Source organism: Orycteropus afer, unplaced genomic scaffold, assembly GCF_000298275.1.
Source record: "Orycteropus afer afer isolate SDZICR_OR568_19922 unplaced genomic scaffold, OryAfe1.0 scaffold00218, whole genome shotgun sequence".
NCBI lineage: Eukaryota > Metazoa > Chordata > Mammalia > Tubulidentata > Orycteropodidae > Orycteropus > Orycteropus afer.
In genome coordinates this window covers 4,246,551-4,265,272 of record NW_006921805.1, presented here as the reverse complement: position 1 = coordinate 4,265,272, position 18,722 = coordinate 4,246,551, and the positions used below count along the sequence as shown (strand labels likewise).

Genomic DNA, 18,722 nt, shown 5'->3' with positions numbered 1-18,722 from the left:
CTTCCTTCTTCCTAGTCTGTCTCAGTCTATAAGCTGGGCTGTTACCTGTGCACCAGGTGCATCTCTCTGGGTTTTAAACACCAGAGTCTCAGCCTCAAAACTCACGTCTACATGTCACCACAGTAGGACAAACCAACAGACAAGTTTGTCTTGGTGGTTGGAGACCTCTTGTATCACCCCCAACTGGGTCCCTGTGGCTGACTGTACCTCTGTCTGGCTTCCTGGCTTTTGATCCTCTTTCTCCTGTTCTTCTGGCCTGCTGCTTTGGGCATCCCTGCGTTGTCCCTGGGGCTGACTGCTCCTCTGTCCAGGTTCCTGGCTTTTATCCCCTTTCTACTGCTCTTCTGGCCTGGTACCCCGGGCGGGCCTGAGTTGCCTCTCCTCACCTAATCCCTTCGGCTGATTGCGCTTCACTCTGGCTTCCTAGCTTTTAATCCCCTTTCTCCTGCTCTTCCCACCTGCTACTCTGGGCATCCCTGAGTTGTCTCTCCTCACTTGTAACCCTGGGGCTGACTGCTCTTCTGTCCGGGTTCCTGGCTTTTATCCCCTTTCTCCTGCTCTTCTGGCCTGCTACTCTGGGCGGGCCTGAGTCTCCCCTCCTCACCTAATCCCTTCGGCTGATTGCTCTTCTCTCTTGCTTCCTGGCTTTTAATCCCCTTTCTCCTGCTCTTCCTGCCTGCTACTTTGGGTGTCCCTGAGTTGTCTCTCCTCACCTGTAACCCTGGGGCTGGTGGAGTGGCTGGTGGGTTTGAACCACCAGCCTTCTGGTTTGCAGTCAGATGCCTTAGGAACTGGGCTACCAGAGCTCCTTTATGTTTACACTGTAGTGCTGTTCATTAAATGTATAATAGCATTATGAAAAAATTTGACATATTGTGAGAATTACCAAAATGTGACACACAGACATGAGGTGAGCACATGCTGTTGGAAAAATGACACCAATAGACTCCCTCGATGCAAAGTTGCCACAAACTTCTATTTTTTTTTTTTAACAATGCTATATCTGTGTGCAGTAAAGTAAAGCACAGTAAAACAATGTATACCTGTACTTGGGAGCTCTGGTGACATAGTGCCTAAGACATTTGACAACTAACAAGAAGGCTGGCAATTCAAACAAGCCACTCTTCGGAATGAAGGTTGGGCAATCTACTTCTTCAGTGATACCATCTTGGAAACCCAAAGAGGGGTTGCTATGAGTCAGAAACGACTCGATGGCAGTGAGTTTGGTTTTTGGTTTGGTATACTTGTATTTAGTAACGCTACACTAATTGGCCAGACTTCGTCTCACCTATTTTGGTCATGTTGTAAGAAGGGACCGTTCCCTGGAGAAGGATGTCATGCTTGGTAGGGTGGAGGGTTGATGAAAGAGGGGGAGGCCTTCAACGAGATGGATTGATACGGTGGCTGTGATGATGGGCTCAAGTATAGCAGGGATTGTGGGGCTGGCGCGGGATCGGGCAGTGTTTTGTTCTGCTTTGCATGGGGTCGCTATGAGTCGGAAACGACTCGACGCCACTTAACAACAGTAACTGGATTCCAAACCCAGTACCTTCAAATTGATTCTGACTTGTAGGGACCCTATAGGCCTGCCCTGTCGCATTTCCAAGGCTGTAAATCTTTATGGAAGCAGAATGCCATATCATTGTCCTACTGAGTGACTGGTAGGTTTGAACTGCTGGTTGGCCTTTTGATTAGGAGCTGAGCACTCAACCATTGTGCCCTCAGGACATCTTTTAAGTGGATTATAGAAAGATAGTTTTGACTTTGAGAAATTTTGCCCTCTGAGCTGACTTTAGAACCTGTCTCCTTTGAGTTCTACCTCCTCCTCCCTGTAAATCTCCCCCAATACAAGATGTGATTCCTTTGTGGTGAATTGATCACTTAACAGTTACAGAAACCTTGTTTGTGAAGACTCTACAAGAATGAACTCTGACCTGTCTTTCCTGCATGGAGTAGTGCCAGTGTCTAGGAAGTATTAGAGAATGTCTTCAACCCTAGGGACCTAGTCTTTTTGTTTGTTAATTGTGGAATGTGTCATATGTATGGAAAAAATCTATATCAAAAATGTATAATTTACAATGGCAGAAAGATGGAAACAACCTAGGTGCCCATCAACAGAAGAATGGATTACCAGACTGTGGTACACACACATACAATGGAGTACTATGCAACAGTAAGGAATAACAATATCTGCAAAACACCACATAACGTGGATGAATTAGAGGACATTATGCTGAGTGAAATATAAGTCAATCACAGAAGGACAAATACTGTATTAGTCCACTATTGTGAAAAGTCAAGGAAAGGTTTATATATGGAATGAATCTTTCTTTGTTAGTTACCAGGGGTGGACGGGGGAGAGGGAACCCTGCTAGATAGGTACCAAAAACCAAAACCAAACTCACATTATGTGACTCATAGTGACTTTCCGAGGCAGTATCACTACAGAAGTAGATTGCCCAACTTTCCTTCTGAGGAGTGGCTGGTGGATTTGAACCACCAGCCTTCTGGTTAGCAGTGGCACTACATCACCAGAGACAAGTATTGATTTGGGTGAAGGGAAGGACAGTGCACCAAATGTGAGTGATTAACACAGTGGCATTAAGAAAGAGGAGGACACAGAGAGGTACATGGGAGATAACAGACAAAGATGAACTCTTTTGCACGTGCAGTACTGCGTTGTCAGCGATGGTGAACAGGCTGAATGATCAGGTATGTCTAGGCAGGGGGAAGTGTGTCCATGTCCACATGTAAGGTTGGCAGACGATGTTTCTACGGGCATTTTTGTATGTTCTGTAAGAAAGTCCAGGTATATAGTAGAACTGACAAGGGACAAGGTTGTGGTGACTTCTTGGCCACAGCCTGCTACCCAGAGGGAGCAAGTAGTTGGACCTGTGGGCTTGGAACCATGGTCCCAGGTGACATCAAACTCAATTGGTATAACATACTACACAGAAACATTGCTCCACATCCTACTTTGGCAAGTAGCGACTGGGATCTTAAAAGCTAGCAAGCTGCCATCTAGATGCAACGATGGGTCTCTTGTCCAGAGCAAAGAAGAATGAAGAAAACCAAACCTGTATTTGGTGAAACCAGGACTATGGCCCCTAGCTGCTCTTCAGGTCTGGAACTGAACTCACTCCTGTGGCTTCTGGGAGCTCTGGTGGCGTAGTGCCTAAGGCATTTGACTACCAACCAGAAGACTATCGGTTCAAATCCACTATTCCTTACAAGGAATGTTGGGCCATCTACTTCCCTAGTGATACTGCCTCAGAAACCCAAGAAAGGGTCACTGTGAGTCGCATCCGACTTGATGGCAGTCAAGTGAGTTTGGTTTTTATTTTTTCCTGTGACTTCTGGCGAAATGAAAGAATGGCATGTGGGCTGAACATTTACATCAGATAGACACACTCCTTGGAGAGATCAATCATGGGAGAACAAAGGGGCAGTGTATGCACAGGGAATTGGCTGGGGGGCTGAGCAGGAGTGCATGGGAGGGAAGGACATAGGGAAGAGGAAACTATGGGGAGGAAGTCAAAAGAGAGCTGTTACATTGTGGGAAATTGTAGTCAGTGTCGTGAGAGAAAACGTGTATGAACTGCTGTGTGGGAAATGAATTTGATTTAAAGATTTATTATAAGACAAACTTCTGACCATGCCCAGATCAAGAAAATAGGACTCAGCCAAATCCTTAGAAACTCCCCTCTAGTATTTCTTGATGACAACTTACCCCTCTTTTCCAGAAGCAACCCTTGTCCTGACCTTTACGATAATCATTCCTTTGCTTGTCCATAGAGATTGACCATCTACATGCATCGCTAAATAAAATAGTATTTAATTTTGCCTGTTGTTTTGAACATTATTATAAGTGGAGTCATCCTGTAGGTAGTCTTCTGAAACTTGCTGCTTGGTTATTTTCTTTGCTCAGACTCCTGAGTAAACTTAAAACAATTGATTTGCTTACCTTGTAACTACTTTTCATTTATGGAAATAATTGCCACTTGTAATTTTGTAAAATGTAGTTTGTGATGGATATAAGTTTGTAAATATTTACACTTTTTCCCTCTTTCTCTCTAGTTACTGTAGCTTTAATAGACAGAATTGGAGATGCCAAAGACAAGGTTCGAGATGAAGCTGTGACTCTGATATTGAAGTTGATGGATCAAGTAGCACCACCTGTGGTAAGCCTAACTTTTAAAATTTGTGTTTTGCTAATTGATGAAATACCAATAAAGGTAGTTGGTAATTACAGCCTGTCAGTGAAGTTCCAGAGGGTATGATAGCTGAATTTGTTAAACAATGAATTGTTGCTTATGCTTTGAAGAAATTGAAATTTATGATCAATGTCAGATTTAAGTTTTTCTTATTTTCTACTCTACTCTTCAGAGCTGTTTTTTTTTTTTTAAAGTTAGCCTTTAGTTTTAAGTGATTTGACACAATATACTATGTTATAACTTTAGTATTTTCTGGTTTTCCTTACCTGCAAGTTATAAAATGTTTATTAAGAAAGCTTATTTTGAGAACTCTGAATGTTTCATATTATTAATTTTTCCAACGGAGACAGGAAGAACATTTTTATTTTAACAAGTAATTACTAATTATAGAAGTAATATATTCTATGACAATGACTTATGTTTTATGAATACAGTAGGAATAATTTGTGCCCTTACAGAGGTATTTTGAAGGCAGAGCAAAAATAGATATTCAAAGATTTCTAGAGTAGTTCATGTTGAGTGGGGAAAAAGAAAATCAGAATATATGATAATAATCCAATAATAATAATAAAATTTAAAATACAGTATCAGAATTACAATATTTTGTAAAAAAAAAAAAAAATCCAGATAGTATTAAATTGTAAAAGTGAATTGTCTTTCCAGATACTCTATACCTCACAATTAAATCTTTGTAGTTTGGTGGATATCCTTTTACACTTTATTGATTTATACTTTAAGTGCTTTTTACTTTATTTTATTGTAAAAAATACTGTAAGAAACATCCTTGAACATATATATTTGGACACAAATGTAAATCTTTCTATAGACATAGTTCAGGAGATGGTGTAGTTGAGTCAGGTATATACAGGTAAGGTTTTTATATAAATTTCAAAGTTACCTTCCAAAAAATTTGTCAGGAAGAGAGAAATACATTAGCAGAATTGAATAGAAAATCCGGAAAGAGGCATGTAATAGATAGAAGTGACTTTAATAAACAGTAAAGGTGGTGTTTCCAATTGTGGAGAAAGGGTGGATTGGAACAATTATCTATGTGTTTGGAAAACTAAAGTTGGATTTCTTCTTATACCAAACTCATATACTTGTTTAAGATTATTTTTATGTCTTTATAATTGCTTATTCTAAAAGAAAATTGTAGTAGTAGTTTGCCATGAAATGACTTTCTCAAATATTGTTCTGTATTTGAATCCAGTATTAAAAGGAGAATAGACTGAATTACAAAAATGTCAAAAAAGCCTGTTCTGTGACATCTTTAGCAGTTGCTAGGAAATAATTGGACATCTTAAGTGCTTACTGGACTACTGAGCTTATAATGGCACCATTGTTGTTGACAATTTCAAAAGCTTAGAAAAAATCCTATATCCTTGACAATTTTAAGATTTTTAGGTATTAGACATGGTTTTTTGGAGAATAAGTAAAAGTATATATAAATAAAAACTAGACACAAGATTAAGATATTAAAAAATGGGTGAGAGCAACTGCAGTACAAATTTGGCTAGAAAAACAGTTTATACAGAGCAGAGAAGTGTGGTAAGAAAATTCACTTACCAGTAAGGATGGTAATAGATTAGTTATAAAGTTGGAAAGAAATACACCATGAGTAATCTAATTTTTTGTTATACATGTTTACTTTTCTTTCAAATAGTACATTTGGGAGCAGTTGGCTTCTGGTTTTAAGCACAAGAATTTTCGGTCACGAGAAGGCATCTGTCTGTGTCTTATTGAAACCTTAAACATGTAAGTTTACTGATTACTTGAAACAGCCTTCTTAGGTTTTTTGCTTTTTGTTAAAAAAAAAAAAAAAAAATCCATACAGCAAAGCTCAAGGAAAGCTGTGGAAATAGTTATGAAAAAATTAAATATTTATTAATTGAATTCCAGCACAACAGTTAGCATTTTATGCCTTTATTAATTTTTTTTTATGTTATCTTTCATGTTGTTAATTTTAGACTCTCATTCAGTGATAAAAAGCATTTTCTTTTTTCAGTTTGGTATATTAACAGTAGCCATTCAAAATAGATGACCATATAACTGATACTCTGATAACATAGCATCCATTGCTGTGCTAGTGATTTGAAATCTCGGTGGGATTTCAGATATTGTAGCCATTGTTCTTTGTTTTTTTCTCTCTCTCTCTCTTTTTCTTTGTTTCTCTCTCCCTACCTTTCTGTCTCTATCTTTGTCTTACCAGTTAGCCGTGGGTTTCCTTGTGTGGGTGGCTACCAAAATCCAAACAAGACTCTGCCAGGTAACTAGATACTGGATCTGTTATCTGTGTTCAGAGCTCTGACTGTGTAGATGCCACAGAGCTCAGGTCTGCTAATCTGAAGAAATAGTAAGTTGGGGACTTTTGTTTTCATTCTAGATTATTTTTTATAGGTTCTGTGCTATGTGCTACATCATAGGTCATAAGTAGTAGCTTTCAATTTTTCCTATTGCTTCCTTTTCTCTAACTATACTTCATTTGTTTTATTTTCTCTTCTATGGTCCTTTCTGCCATTTAGAATTTGTGAGTACATTCTGCTCAACTTTCATGGTTTTTGATACACTTGTCATTTACTTTCAGCCATAACCTCATCAAAATATTAATAAGTATAATAAAGATATTTTATATAAAGATACATAAAGTGCTTGTTTTCTTTAGGGAGCTCTGGTGGCGTAGTGCCTAAGGCATTTGACTGCTAACCAGAAGGCTGGAGGTTCAAACCCACCAGCCACTCCTCGGAAGGAAGGTTGGGCAATCTACTTCCATAGTGATACAGCCTTGGAGACCCAAGGAGGGGTCACTATGAGTTGGATCCGACTCGATGGCAGTGAGGTTTTTTTTTTTTTTTTAAATTTAATATCTTATGTCATTAGAGTGAACATTTATGTGAGACCTAGATGAGTCAGGGCTGACTCGACGGCACATAACAACAACAACAGAATCTTAAAAAAAAGAAAAAAAATCACTATTTCAAAAGCAAACTGATTTTCTTCTTGAAGATAGGTGATTGGTAGGTAACTAGGGTTAAGTGTACCATTCTCTTTATATAAAGCTGAACATTGTGCGCTGTTAGATCTTGTGTTGACAGTTTTCAGTGTCAGCTATTATTTAAGTTTGTGTATTTCACATTGTTTAGAATTATTTTTTGCTTGTGTCTCATGTCTTTTGATTTTAATAGTACTCATGCTCTCTAGGAGCTCTGGTAGCATAGTGCCTAAGGCACTTGACTGCTAACCAGAAGGCTGGTCGTTCAAACCCAACAGCCAGTCCTTGGAAGGAAGGTTAGGCAGTCCTACTTCTGCAGTGATACTGCCTCGGAAACCCAAGGAGGGGTCGCTATGAGTTGGGGCCAACTCGACAGCACATAACAACAACAACATGCTCTCTACCATAAAATTTGTTTTGATAGAGATAAGAAAAAAATAAGGATATATTGGTTTGCTGCTTGATTAAAACCAGTGTTTTTTTCCCTCAATATTTTTAGTTTTGGGGCTCAGCCATTAGTTCTCAGCAAGTTGGTACCACATTTGTGCGTCCTATTTGGAGATTCCAACAGTCAGGTAAAAAATTTGTTTCCATTTAAGGATTGACTTTTTGGGTCTTCCTTTCTTTTCTAGTGCTCTTACCTCTTTTTTTTTTTTTAAATCTACCAAAGTAATTTAAAAAAATATTGTAGTCCCATAAATTGCTTAATTGTCAGATATTTGGCTAGTGTTAATGGTAGATAAGATTTAATGGCTAGTTATTAAGTTTTAGAGACAGGACTCACAAAGATCCTGGATTCATTTCTATAGTCTCCTACGTACTGATTTTGGGGAGAGGGTTATCCATTTCCTTTCTTTATTTCTAGTAAGTGGCTACTGCTTGCAGCAGTCATAACCTTGTTTAACAGGGGATATGTGCCAATGCTACATCAGCTGTTAGAAACCTTTATCTGAGCTGCATACACTGTGGGCAGAATTACAGGGATATATTCTAGACCTTATCCCTCTTGACTGGCTGGAAGTTTTTTGGCACAGCTTGGGCACTTAGAATGTACCTTGGGCAAGATTTTCTCTTTCATGCCCTCGCTCCTGCTCAGGTTTGTAAAGGGAGAGTTCTGTTATCTCTCCAGTTGTTCTTTGACAGTGAGCTATGCCTAGGAGACCAGAGCGATCTTCCAAATTCCTGTTTTTAGGCTACTTTCTTGAAAAGCAGGAGCTCTGGTAGCATAGTGCCTAAGACACTTGACTGCTAACCAGAAGGCTGGCAGTTCAAACCCATCAGCCACTCCTTGGAAGGAAGGTTGGGCAATCCTACTTCTACCGCCTCGGAAACCCAAGGAGGGGTCGCTATGAGTCGGGACCGATTCCACGGCACATAACAACAACAACAATAAGGCTACTCTTTCTTGGGCAGTTTTATTTTTAGAAAATGTGTTAACCTTAATAATAATTTGTGTTCATATAATTAATGGTCATTTTTTTTTTAACATAATGTTATTATAACTTGGAGATTTTTAAAGGCAAAATTAGTAACTTTTAATTGCAGATTTCTTTAAAAAAAAAAACTTTCACATGGATTTTCTATACAAGTTTCTTGGCAGATTCTCTAGGTTTTTTGCTAATAACCTACCATAATAGTCTCAAAGGGGCTTTGAGGCAATAAAATCAACTTGGAGCTTCAGATTGGTAAAGAGCCTGCTAGTTGTAATGTTGCCTTGAGATGAAATATTGTATTGAATCAAATACAAGTTTTGAAAAAAGCTGTGAAATCTTTTACAGGTGAGAGATGCTGCAGTATTGGCCATAGTAGAGATTTATAGACATGTGGGAGAGAAAGTGAGGGTGGACCTTTATAAGAGAGGAATTCCCCCTGCTAGGTAAGTCTTGCTGAACGCATTTTTTGCCATTGTTTTAAAATTTTTAAATTTCAAATTATTTTAAAATAGTACTTTAAATCTTCTTTAAGTAGATTCAATTTTGAAATGTTTCAAAATTCAAAGCTATAGAAGAATATGTAGGTTATTGCCATTAAAAACGTTCTTACGATCTGTTTCTTTGTTATTCTTTTTATTTATTACATATGTATTATTTAATATGTAATTAAATAGCATTGTCAGCTATCTGTCTTTTGATACCAGGAGGTAATAGTCATTATTTGAAAAATGCTTGAGTGAGGTTTTGGTAAAAAAAAAAAAAAAATTATTATCCATTCATTAAGCAAGTATTTTTTTGAAGTCAGTCCTACTGTTGAAATGTACTATACAAGATACTGGGTGACACATCTTGTTGAAAAGCTTCTAGTACCAAAATGTTTTTTTCAAAGGATCTTAATACTTCTCAGAGTTTATATTTTACTAGTTAAACCAACTTTTTGCAGTAAAATTTTAATCCCCGTTTTAAGGAGATTCACTAAAAAAATTTTTTGTTTTTAACTTTAATTATGGAATATTTCAAACATACGCAGAAGATGGAATAGTGTAAGGAAGGCCCTCCATGTATCCATTACCCAGCTTTAGCAATTACCAACTCAGAGCCAGTTTTGTATTAGCTATATGCTCAACTACTTACCTTTTTCCTTTATTATTTTGAAGCAAATCTAAGGCATCATAACATTTCATCTGAAAAATATTTCAGTATATTTCTAAAAGAAGAATTTTTTTTATTTACAATCACACAATACCATTATAAATTCTTAAAAAATTTAATGTAATTTTATACCATATATTCCATTAGAGTTCAGATTTCTAGCTGTTTTATGAATGTGGTATGTATGTATGTATTTTTAACAGTTTGCTTGAGTCAAGATCCAAATAAAGTCTCTATATCAAGTAATTGATATGTTTTATAAATCTTTATGTTCCCCAACATACTTTTTCCCCCCTTGCGTTTTATTTGTTGAATATGCCTGGTAGTTTATCCTGTAAAGTTTCCCACATTCTAGAAAGAACTTGCTGATTTTTTTCCTGTGATTATGGTCTACCATGGGGTTGCTATGAGTCAGAATTGACTTGACAGTGATGGGTTTGTTTTTTTTGTTTGTTTACTTCTGTCTTTGTTCTTCTCATTATATCCTGTAAATAGGTAATTGGATCTAGAGGCTTGATTGCAATTTTTTATTTAAGGGGTTAGGGGAGGTGTGCAAGACTTCTTTATAAATGGTGGTGGTGCTGAGTTCTTTTTATCAGGAGTCTCATAATATCTGGTTATTTCTCTTATGTAGATTTTTTATAGTACTAATTATTTTCTGATAACAAGATTGTCCTATAAGTAGGCAGTTTGTGTACTTGTTCATTTATTCACTTTCTGCTTTGAGGGCTAACAGACACTTCATTTTAGTAAATTGTGCATTATTTCATTTGATGAAAGGAGTGATTTTGTGTGTGTGTGTGTATGAAGGTGTTTGTGCATGTATATATGTACATTATGTATTTTAGCTTTTAATTTTAGTTTTTTATTAAAGTATTTTTTGTTTTTAATTGAAGTATGACACCCATACAGAAAGTATATAAATCATAAGTATACAGCTCTATAAGTTATCACAAAGTGAATACACTTACATGTGTACTGTATATGTTATGAAATAGAATTTCATAATATCCTAGAAATCTTTCCATACCCTCTTTCAGTCCTTACCTTTTGCTCCTTTCCCAGAGGTAACCGCAGTTCTGACTTCTAACACATAATTTTAATTTTACCTGTTTTTGAATTTTATGTAAGTAGGATATGTACTCTTTTTGGGACTGGGTTCTTTCAGTCAACATTATCATTTTAAGGGCTTGGATCCAGTTGTAGTTGTTTATTTTCATTGTCATATAGTTAGTTCTCCATTATATGACTAGATCAGACTTTGTTGATAGATGTGTGGTCTGTTTCCAGTTTTTAACTTTTATGACTAATGTTGCTAGAAGCATTCTTGTGTGTATTTTTTTGATGCACATAATTATTCTTTTGAAATATATCTAAGAGTAGAATTGTTGGGTTAAATGGTATGTATGTGCTCACCTTTGATACATCAAACAGTTGTCAAGACTTGGTGCCCATTTATATTTACATAGGTGCTGTTTTCAAGTTCACATTATTCTACACTTTTACTGATACTTGGTTTTATTACTCTCATGCTGCTGTGCAAAGGATCACTTTTATATGCCCTTTTTTGCCATATCTTGTCATTTCCACCAAATGGTTGGGTGGAACTGTAAAAATAAGGTATGGTCCTAAACAGAGATTGAACAGCTTGCTAATAATGCAAATAAAGTGCATGACACCCCTGTGGGTGTGGCACCATGCAAATAAGGTGTTTGGAACACTAATGAGGGGATTGGTCAATTATACTAACCTACTAGGCTTAAAATGAGCCATCCCAGACCAGAAAGAGGGAGCCCTCACTACCATCAAGAAAGAAGAATTGGGAATAGAGTGTGTCCAGTGGACATGGTGTCACTACACTGAGAACCTCCTAGACTCAGGAGACAGAAAGCTGTAACACCACAGGTGGCGAGAAGTGGCAGCAGAGAAACGGCGGCAGCAGAACTGGGAGACCAGTGCTGACAGCACAGTGTGTTTCCCAGTCCTTTGAGTGGCAGCGTGCTGATCCATGGAGCAAGAGAGCTGATTGCCTTCATGCGGGAGGCTTGTTAGCAGAGTAGGGTGGCTCCAGGCACTTGATAGAGCTATACTCACCAACCTACAGAGAGAGAATGAGATGAATACCTTTGGGCTGAGGCTTTCTGGTGGGGCAGGGTCCCTCCAGGCACTTAATGGCAGTGCTAAAGAGCTTTGTAACACTTGCCTGAGCAGAGCAGAGATAGAGGCTAGGGACCAGAGAGAGGCCTACTTGTGGGCATGGCTGAGAAGCTGTCCTAATCAAAGAACTATCCTGAGCTGTTCCTAATTCTGAATTATAACCTGTTACTTCCCAAATAAACCACATAATCATCATCATTGTCTGTGAATTTTGTGTGGCCATTGCAATGAAGCATGGAACCCAGCAGAGATGTAGAGTGTCATAGGAAGGAAGGCTGGTAAAATGAATTGGTAAAAAGGTTGGAGGGTGGAGTTATGTTTAATATCTACCTCTTAGAAGTTGGCCTTGGAGTGATGGTGATCTTGATTCTCTCTCCTCCTTCTAGTGAAGTTAGACAAGGAGGTCTGTGGCCGCAGCACCATTTTTACACATGCTTATTAATTTGAGGTTTCTAGTGAGTAGGAGCTCTGGTGGTACAGTGGTTAAAGCATTTGGGTGCCAACCACAAGGTTGGTGGTTTGAACCCACCAGCAGCTCTGAGGAACAAAGATGAGGCAGTGTGCTTCTGTAAAGATTTATAGCCTTGGATACCCTATTGGGGTCTCTGTGAGTTAAAATGACTCAATGGAGTGACTTTGGTTTGTTTTTTTTTGAGTGAGTATGTTGTAGTTTTATTGTGAGTGTAATCTACATTTTTCTGATTACAAATAAAGATGAACATCATTTCATAATGTTTATCAACCATTGGGCTATGTTCTTTTGTGAAATATCTTCTCAGGTTTTTTGTCTAGTTTTTAAAATTGGGTTGTCTTTTTTTTTTCTTCCCATTGTTTTCTAGGAGTTCTTTATGTATTCAGGATGTTAAGACCATTGTTAGCTAAATTTATGTTTCAAATATCATCTCCCACTTGCCTTTTTATGTCTTGGGTGATGTCTTTTGACATCATGAAGTTATTACTTTTAATGTAGTTCTCAATCACAACTAGGCATTTATGTACCTTGTTTAAGAAATCTTTGCTTAACCTAGCAGCATGAAAATATTATTTTACCAAAAAGAAAAAAGAAGAGGAAAACATTTTTCTGTGTTATCGTCTTGAAGTTTTATTCACATATCTTTAGTCCATCTGGAATTATTTTTTGTAAATGGTTTGAGGTAGGGGTTCAGATTTAAAAAAAAAAAAATTTCCCATATGGATAAACACTTGACTTAGTGCCAGTTATTGAGAAATCTTTCTTTGCTCCTCCTTCTGTAAAGTGTCCACATATATGCTTAAGATTTGTGCATCTGTGCTCAAAGTAAGATAGGCCTATAATTTTCCTTTCCTAAGTTATATTAATAATTTACTTATTAGAGAAAACTCCTCGAATTTCTTTTCCTTATCAGAATCAACCTGTTAAGAGTTTTATCATATGCTGGTATCTAATACTTCAATGTTCATACTAAAATAAGTTAGTGGCTTATTAACCGTAGCCCTTCTCACTTCAGCTTTCTCCCTCCCCTAAGTGGCTAGCTCCCTGGCAGATGAGGACTCCCCCTGAGGCCTACAGCAGTGACAGTTAGTTGGTGAGAAGCTGACAGTTTACTGACTCATGCTATTCTTCCCTCCATTTTTAGCAGATACTTGTTTAACAGGTAGTAGAGAGTGGTGAAGGACTCTACCTCAGGTACAAGGGGTAATGAGCTTTGCTTTTTCAAGCATGCAAAATGTTTTCTATTCTTTCAGCATATGGCCTCATTATTTTATAGGTAGTATTTTGAATCCTCAAAATAGTGTACATATTCTTTTTTCTTTTTTTAATTTTTATTGTGCTTTGGGTGCAGATTTACAAAGCAGTTGTTTTACTTTCAACATTTCGTGCACATTTGGTTTCATAGTCCGATTACAGTGCTCAACCACAAAAAGCCCTCCTCCCATCTTTTCCCTGTGACTACCCCTTCCCTGTGCTTTTCTTATCTGTGCATTCCTGTGTGTCCAGATTTCCCCCTATAGGGATGCTGCCCTTCTGATGTCTTATGGTTGATTGATCTGAAGGGTGCATCTCCCTAGGGTAGGTGGATACATCTCCCTAAGGTAGATGTTCTGCTTGAAGGTCTTTCTGCTGTTTGGCTGAGAGCCAATCCACAGAAGTGAGTCCTTTTCCTGGCCTGAGGATAACCCAGGGCAGTAGTCTCAAGGGTTTCTCCAGTCTCTATCTGACCACTAATTCTGGTCATTTTTGTGTCTTTCTATACAGCAGTTGATACACGTTTTGTTTCATGATATTAACTGCAATCTCCCACTACATAACAGCTCTCTTTCCACTTGCTCCCCATAGTTGTCTCTTCTCTGTGTCCTTCCATCCCATGCACTCCCGCCCCTCAAGCTATCTCCCTGCCCTTCTCTTCTTCCACGATTGATCCCTCTAAGGAGTCATTTACGTGATGTAAATATTCACCCCATATGCCTGTCTGTTCAGGTTCGGACCTGAAGGGTAACTCAGGGCCATTCTCTAAGGGTTCTTACCAGGCTCTATCAGACCAACAAATCTGATCTTTTTATTTTATTTTTTATGATTCTGAGTTTTGTTCCACAGTGTTCTCCCACTCTATCCAGGATCTCCTGCACTGATCCCCCTCCAAGTGTTGTACAGTGGTAGCTGGGCACCATCTCATTTTTGTGTTTTTGAATTTTGTTCTACATTTTTCTTCCCACTCTACCCAGGATCTCCAATTTTGATCCCTTTTCAAATGGTTAACATTGGTAGCCAGGTATCATCAACTTCTTTTGGTCTCAGGTTCATGAAGGCTGATGTCCTCATGGTCCATCATACCTTTGGACTAATTGTTTCCAAATGGCTTTGATTGTCTTCACTCTTCTTTGCTCCAGATGAAAGGAGACCAATAGTTGCATCTTAGATGACCTCTGGAAAGCTTTTAACACCCCTGTCACTACTTAAGAAAGTAGGACGTAAAAAGAAGATTTTTATGAAATATGTTGTGCCAGTTGAGCATGATGTCACCCGAGACTGGTCTCAAGCCTGCAGGCCCAGAGATTCTCTCCCTCAAGGTGTTTTGTTGTCTCTGAGAAGCTACTCCAACCTTGTCCTGTGTTACTTCTCTAAGTATGTGGATAATTTTCTACCACAAGTACATATGTAAGACCATCTTCAGCTAAATCTGTCCTTGAATGTATTCCTGTTTACATTCTCATACCTGTCTATGCATTTACCCATAGCCTAGTGTTTGCTGCCACTAGTAACACAGTATTGTGCATTTAATAGCATTTTCCTCTCTTGTCTATATTTTTTGTTCACGTTCTGTGTCCTCCTCTTCCCTGTTGTCATTGGGTTGGTAACGCACTTTTGTTATATTGCATTTCCCTTCACCCAAATCAACATGTGACTCTTCACTAGTCAAAATCTGCCCCCATTTCCCTTCCATCCTTGGTAACCAACAAAGTAAATTTCCTTCTTGGCTAAGCCTTTCCTTGACTTTTTACAATAATGGACTCATGCAATATTTGTCCTTCTGTGATTGACTTCTTTTACTCAGCATAATGCCCTCCAAATTAATCCACATTATGAGGTGATTTGTGCATTCTTCATTATTCTTCAGTGTTGTATAGTATTCCATTGTGTGAATGTACCATAATTTGGTTATCCATTCATCTGTTGATGGGCACTTAGGTTGCTTCCATCTCTATGCTATAGTGAATTGTTCTGTGATGAACATGGATGTGCATTTGTCTATTCGTGTCCTGGATCTCACTTCTTTAGGATATAGTCCTAGTAATGGAATTGATGGATCAAATGGTATTTCTGTTTTCAGTTTTTTAAGGAAATGGCATACTGTTTTCCACAGTATGTACCATTTTATAACCCTGCCAGCAATGTATGAGAGTTCTAATCCTTCCACACCTTGCTAGCATTTGTTATTTTCTGTCTTGTTGAGCTTTGCTGTTATTGCTGGGGTGAGATGGTATCTTGTTGTTTTGATTTGCATCTCTCTAATAGCTAATAATTGTGAGAATTTCCTCATATGTCTGTTGGCCACCTGTATATCTTCTTTAGTGAAATGTGTGTTCACGTCCTGTGCCGGTTTTGAATTGGATTATTTGTGTTTTTGGTGTTAAGGTATTGAAGTTTTCTATAAATTTTATAAATAAGTCCCTTGTCAGATAGATTGTAGCCAAATTATTTTTTCCCAATCTGTAGGTTCTCTTTTTACCCTTTTGGAGAAGTCTTTCAATGCTCGTTAGAACTTAATTTTTTAAAGGTCCCAGTCATCTGTTTTGTTTTCCACTGCTTGTGCATTTTGGGTTATGCGTGATAGTCTATTTATGCCATAAATTAGGGCTCCTATCCTTGATGAACTTTATGGTTTGTGGTTTTACATTTAAGTTTCTGATCTATCTTTAGTTCATTTTTGTGTATGGGGTGAGATATGGGTCTTGTTTCACTTTTCTGCAAGTGGATATCCAGTTTTGCCATTACCATTTAATGGGTTTTGGCCCTTTGTCACAGATCACCTGTCCAAAGATGATGTTGTTGTTATGTGCCGTTGAGTCAAACCCGACTCATAGCGACCCCTCCTTGGGTTTCTGAGGCAGTATCACTACGGAAGTAGGATTGCCCAACCTTCTTTCCGAGGAGTGGCTGGTGGGTTTGAACCGTCAGCTGTCTGGTTAGCAGGCAAGTGTCTTAGCCACTATGCTACCAGAGCTCCCTGTCCAAAGATAGATGGGTCTATATCTGGGTTCTTGATTTTGTTCCATTGGTCTATTTGTCTGTCGTTGTACCAGTACCATGCTGTTTTGACTACTCTAGGTTTTGAGATCGGCAGTGTGAGACCCCCTACTTTGTTTCCTTCTTCAGCAATGCTTTGTTTATCCGAGGTCCTTTGCTTTCCATATGAAGTTAGTGATTGGTTTTTCCATGTCCTTGAAGAATGCTGATGGAATCCAGATCAGGATTGCATTGGATGTATAGATTACTTTGGGTGTTGTTAGGTGCTGTTGACTCAACTCTGAGTCATAGCGACGTTATGTACAACAGAATGAAACACTGCCCAGTCCTGCGCCAGCCCCACAATCCCTGCTATACTTTAGCGCACCATTGTAGCCAGTGTGTCAATCCATCTTGTTGAGGGCCTTCCCCTTTTTTGCTGACCCTCCACTTTACCAAGCATGATATGCTGCTCCGGAGAATGGTCCCTTCTGACATCATGACCAAAGTAGTTGAGACAAAGTCTGGTCATTCCTGCTTTCAAGGAGCATTCCACCTGCACTACTTCCAGGACAGATTTGTTTGTTCTTCTGAAAGTCCATGGTACTTTCAGTATTCTTTACCAACACCACAACCCAGAAACATCAACTCTTCTTTGGTCTTCTTTGTTCATTGTCCAGCTTTCACAGGCATATTAGGTGATTAAAAATCCCGTGGCTGGGGTTAGGCACACCTTACTCTTCAAAGGGACATCTTTGCTCTTCAGCACTTGAAACAGGTCTTTTGCAGCATATTTGCCCAGTGCAGTACATAATCTGGTGTCTTGAATGCTGCTTCCATGAGCATTCATGGAAGCAAGTAACATGAAATCTTTGAAAACTTCAGTCTTTTCTCCATTTATCACAATGCTGCTTATTGGTCCAGTTGTAAGGAATTTTTTTTTTTTTATGTTAAGATGTAATACATGCTGCAGACTGGTATCTTAATCTTCATTAATAAGTGGTTCAAGTCATCTTCACTTTCAGCAAGCAAAGCTGTGTCGTGTGCATATTGTAAGTTGTTAATGAATCTTCCTCCAACCCTGCTGCCACGCTTTTCTTCATATAGTCCAGCTTCTCGGATTATTTGCTCAGCATACAGATTAAATAAGTGTGGTGAAAAGATATAACCCTGATGCACTCCCTTCTTTATTTTAAACCATGCGGTATCCCCTTGTTATTTTTGAACGACAGTATCCTGGTTTATGTACATGTTCCTCTTGAGCACAATTAAGTGTTCTGGAATTCCTGTTCTTCTCAATGTTACACATAGTTTGTTATGATCCACACAGTCGAATGCTTTTGCATAGTCAATAAAATAACAAATAAACATCCTTCTGGTATACTTTGCTTTGAGCCAAGATCCATCTGACATCAGCAATGATCTCTCTTGCTGCATGTTCTCTTCTGAATCCAGCTTGTATTTCTAGAAGTTCTCTGTCAGTATACTGCTGTAACCGTTTTTTAATTATCTTCAGCAAGATTTTATTTGTGTGTGATATTAATGATATTGTTCGATAATTTCCACATTCTGTGGGATCACCTTTCTTTGGAATGAGTACAAATATGGATCTCTTCCAGTCAGTTGGCCAGGTAGCTGTCTTCCAAATTTCTTGGCATAGACGAGTGAGGGTCTCCAATGCGGCATCCATTTATTGACGTATCTAGTGGGTATTCTGTCAGTTCCTGGAGCCTTTTTCTTCACCAGTTCCTTCAGTGCAGCTTTGAATTATTCCTTTAGTATCATTGGTTCTTGATCATATGCCACCTCCTGAAATGGATGAACATCCAGTTCTTTTTGGTATAGTGACTCTGTGTATTCCTTCCATCTGCTTTTTTTCCAATGTTAAAAAATGGCTCTTTTTTTTTTAATTGTGGTTTGGGTGAAGGTTTACAGAGCAAATTCACTTTCCATATAGCGGTTCACATACACTTTGTCTCATGATATTGACCACAGTTTACCACAATGCAACAGCTCCCCTCCCACTTCCTCCCCATAGTTACCTCTTCCCTGTGTCTATCCCTCCATGGACT

General features: G+C 38.4%; 1 protein-coding gene across 1 annotated transcript in view; it reads left to right on the top strand.

Moving 5' to 3' along the window:
• Nucleotides 1–18,722, top strand: part of CLASP2 (cytoplasmic linker associated protein 2) — a 323,103-nt gene that overhangs the window by 16,585 nt on the left and 287,796 nt on the right. Inside the window, exons 3-6 of the mRNA XM_042782017.1 lie at nt 4,078–4,181; nt 5,878–5,969; nt 7,703–7,778; nt 8,982–9,079. Coding sequence (XP_042637951.1) covers nt 4,078–4,181; nt 5,878–5,969; nt 7,703–7,778; nt 8,982–9,079 — 370 coding nt within the window. The remainder of the gene's footprint in view (nt 1–4,077; nt 4,182–5,877; nt 5,970–7,702; nt 7,779–8,981; nt 9,080–18,722) is intronic.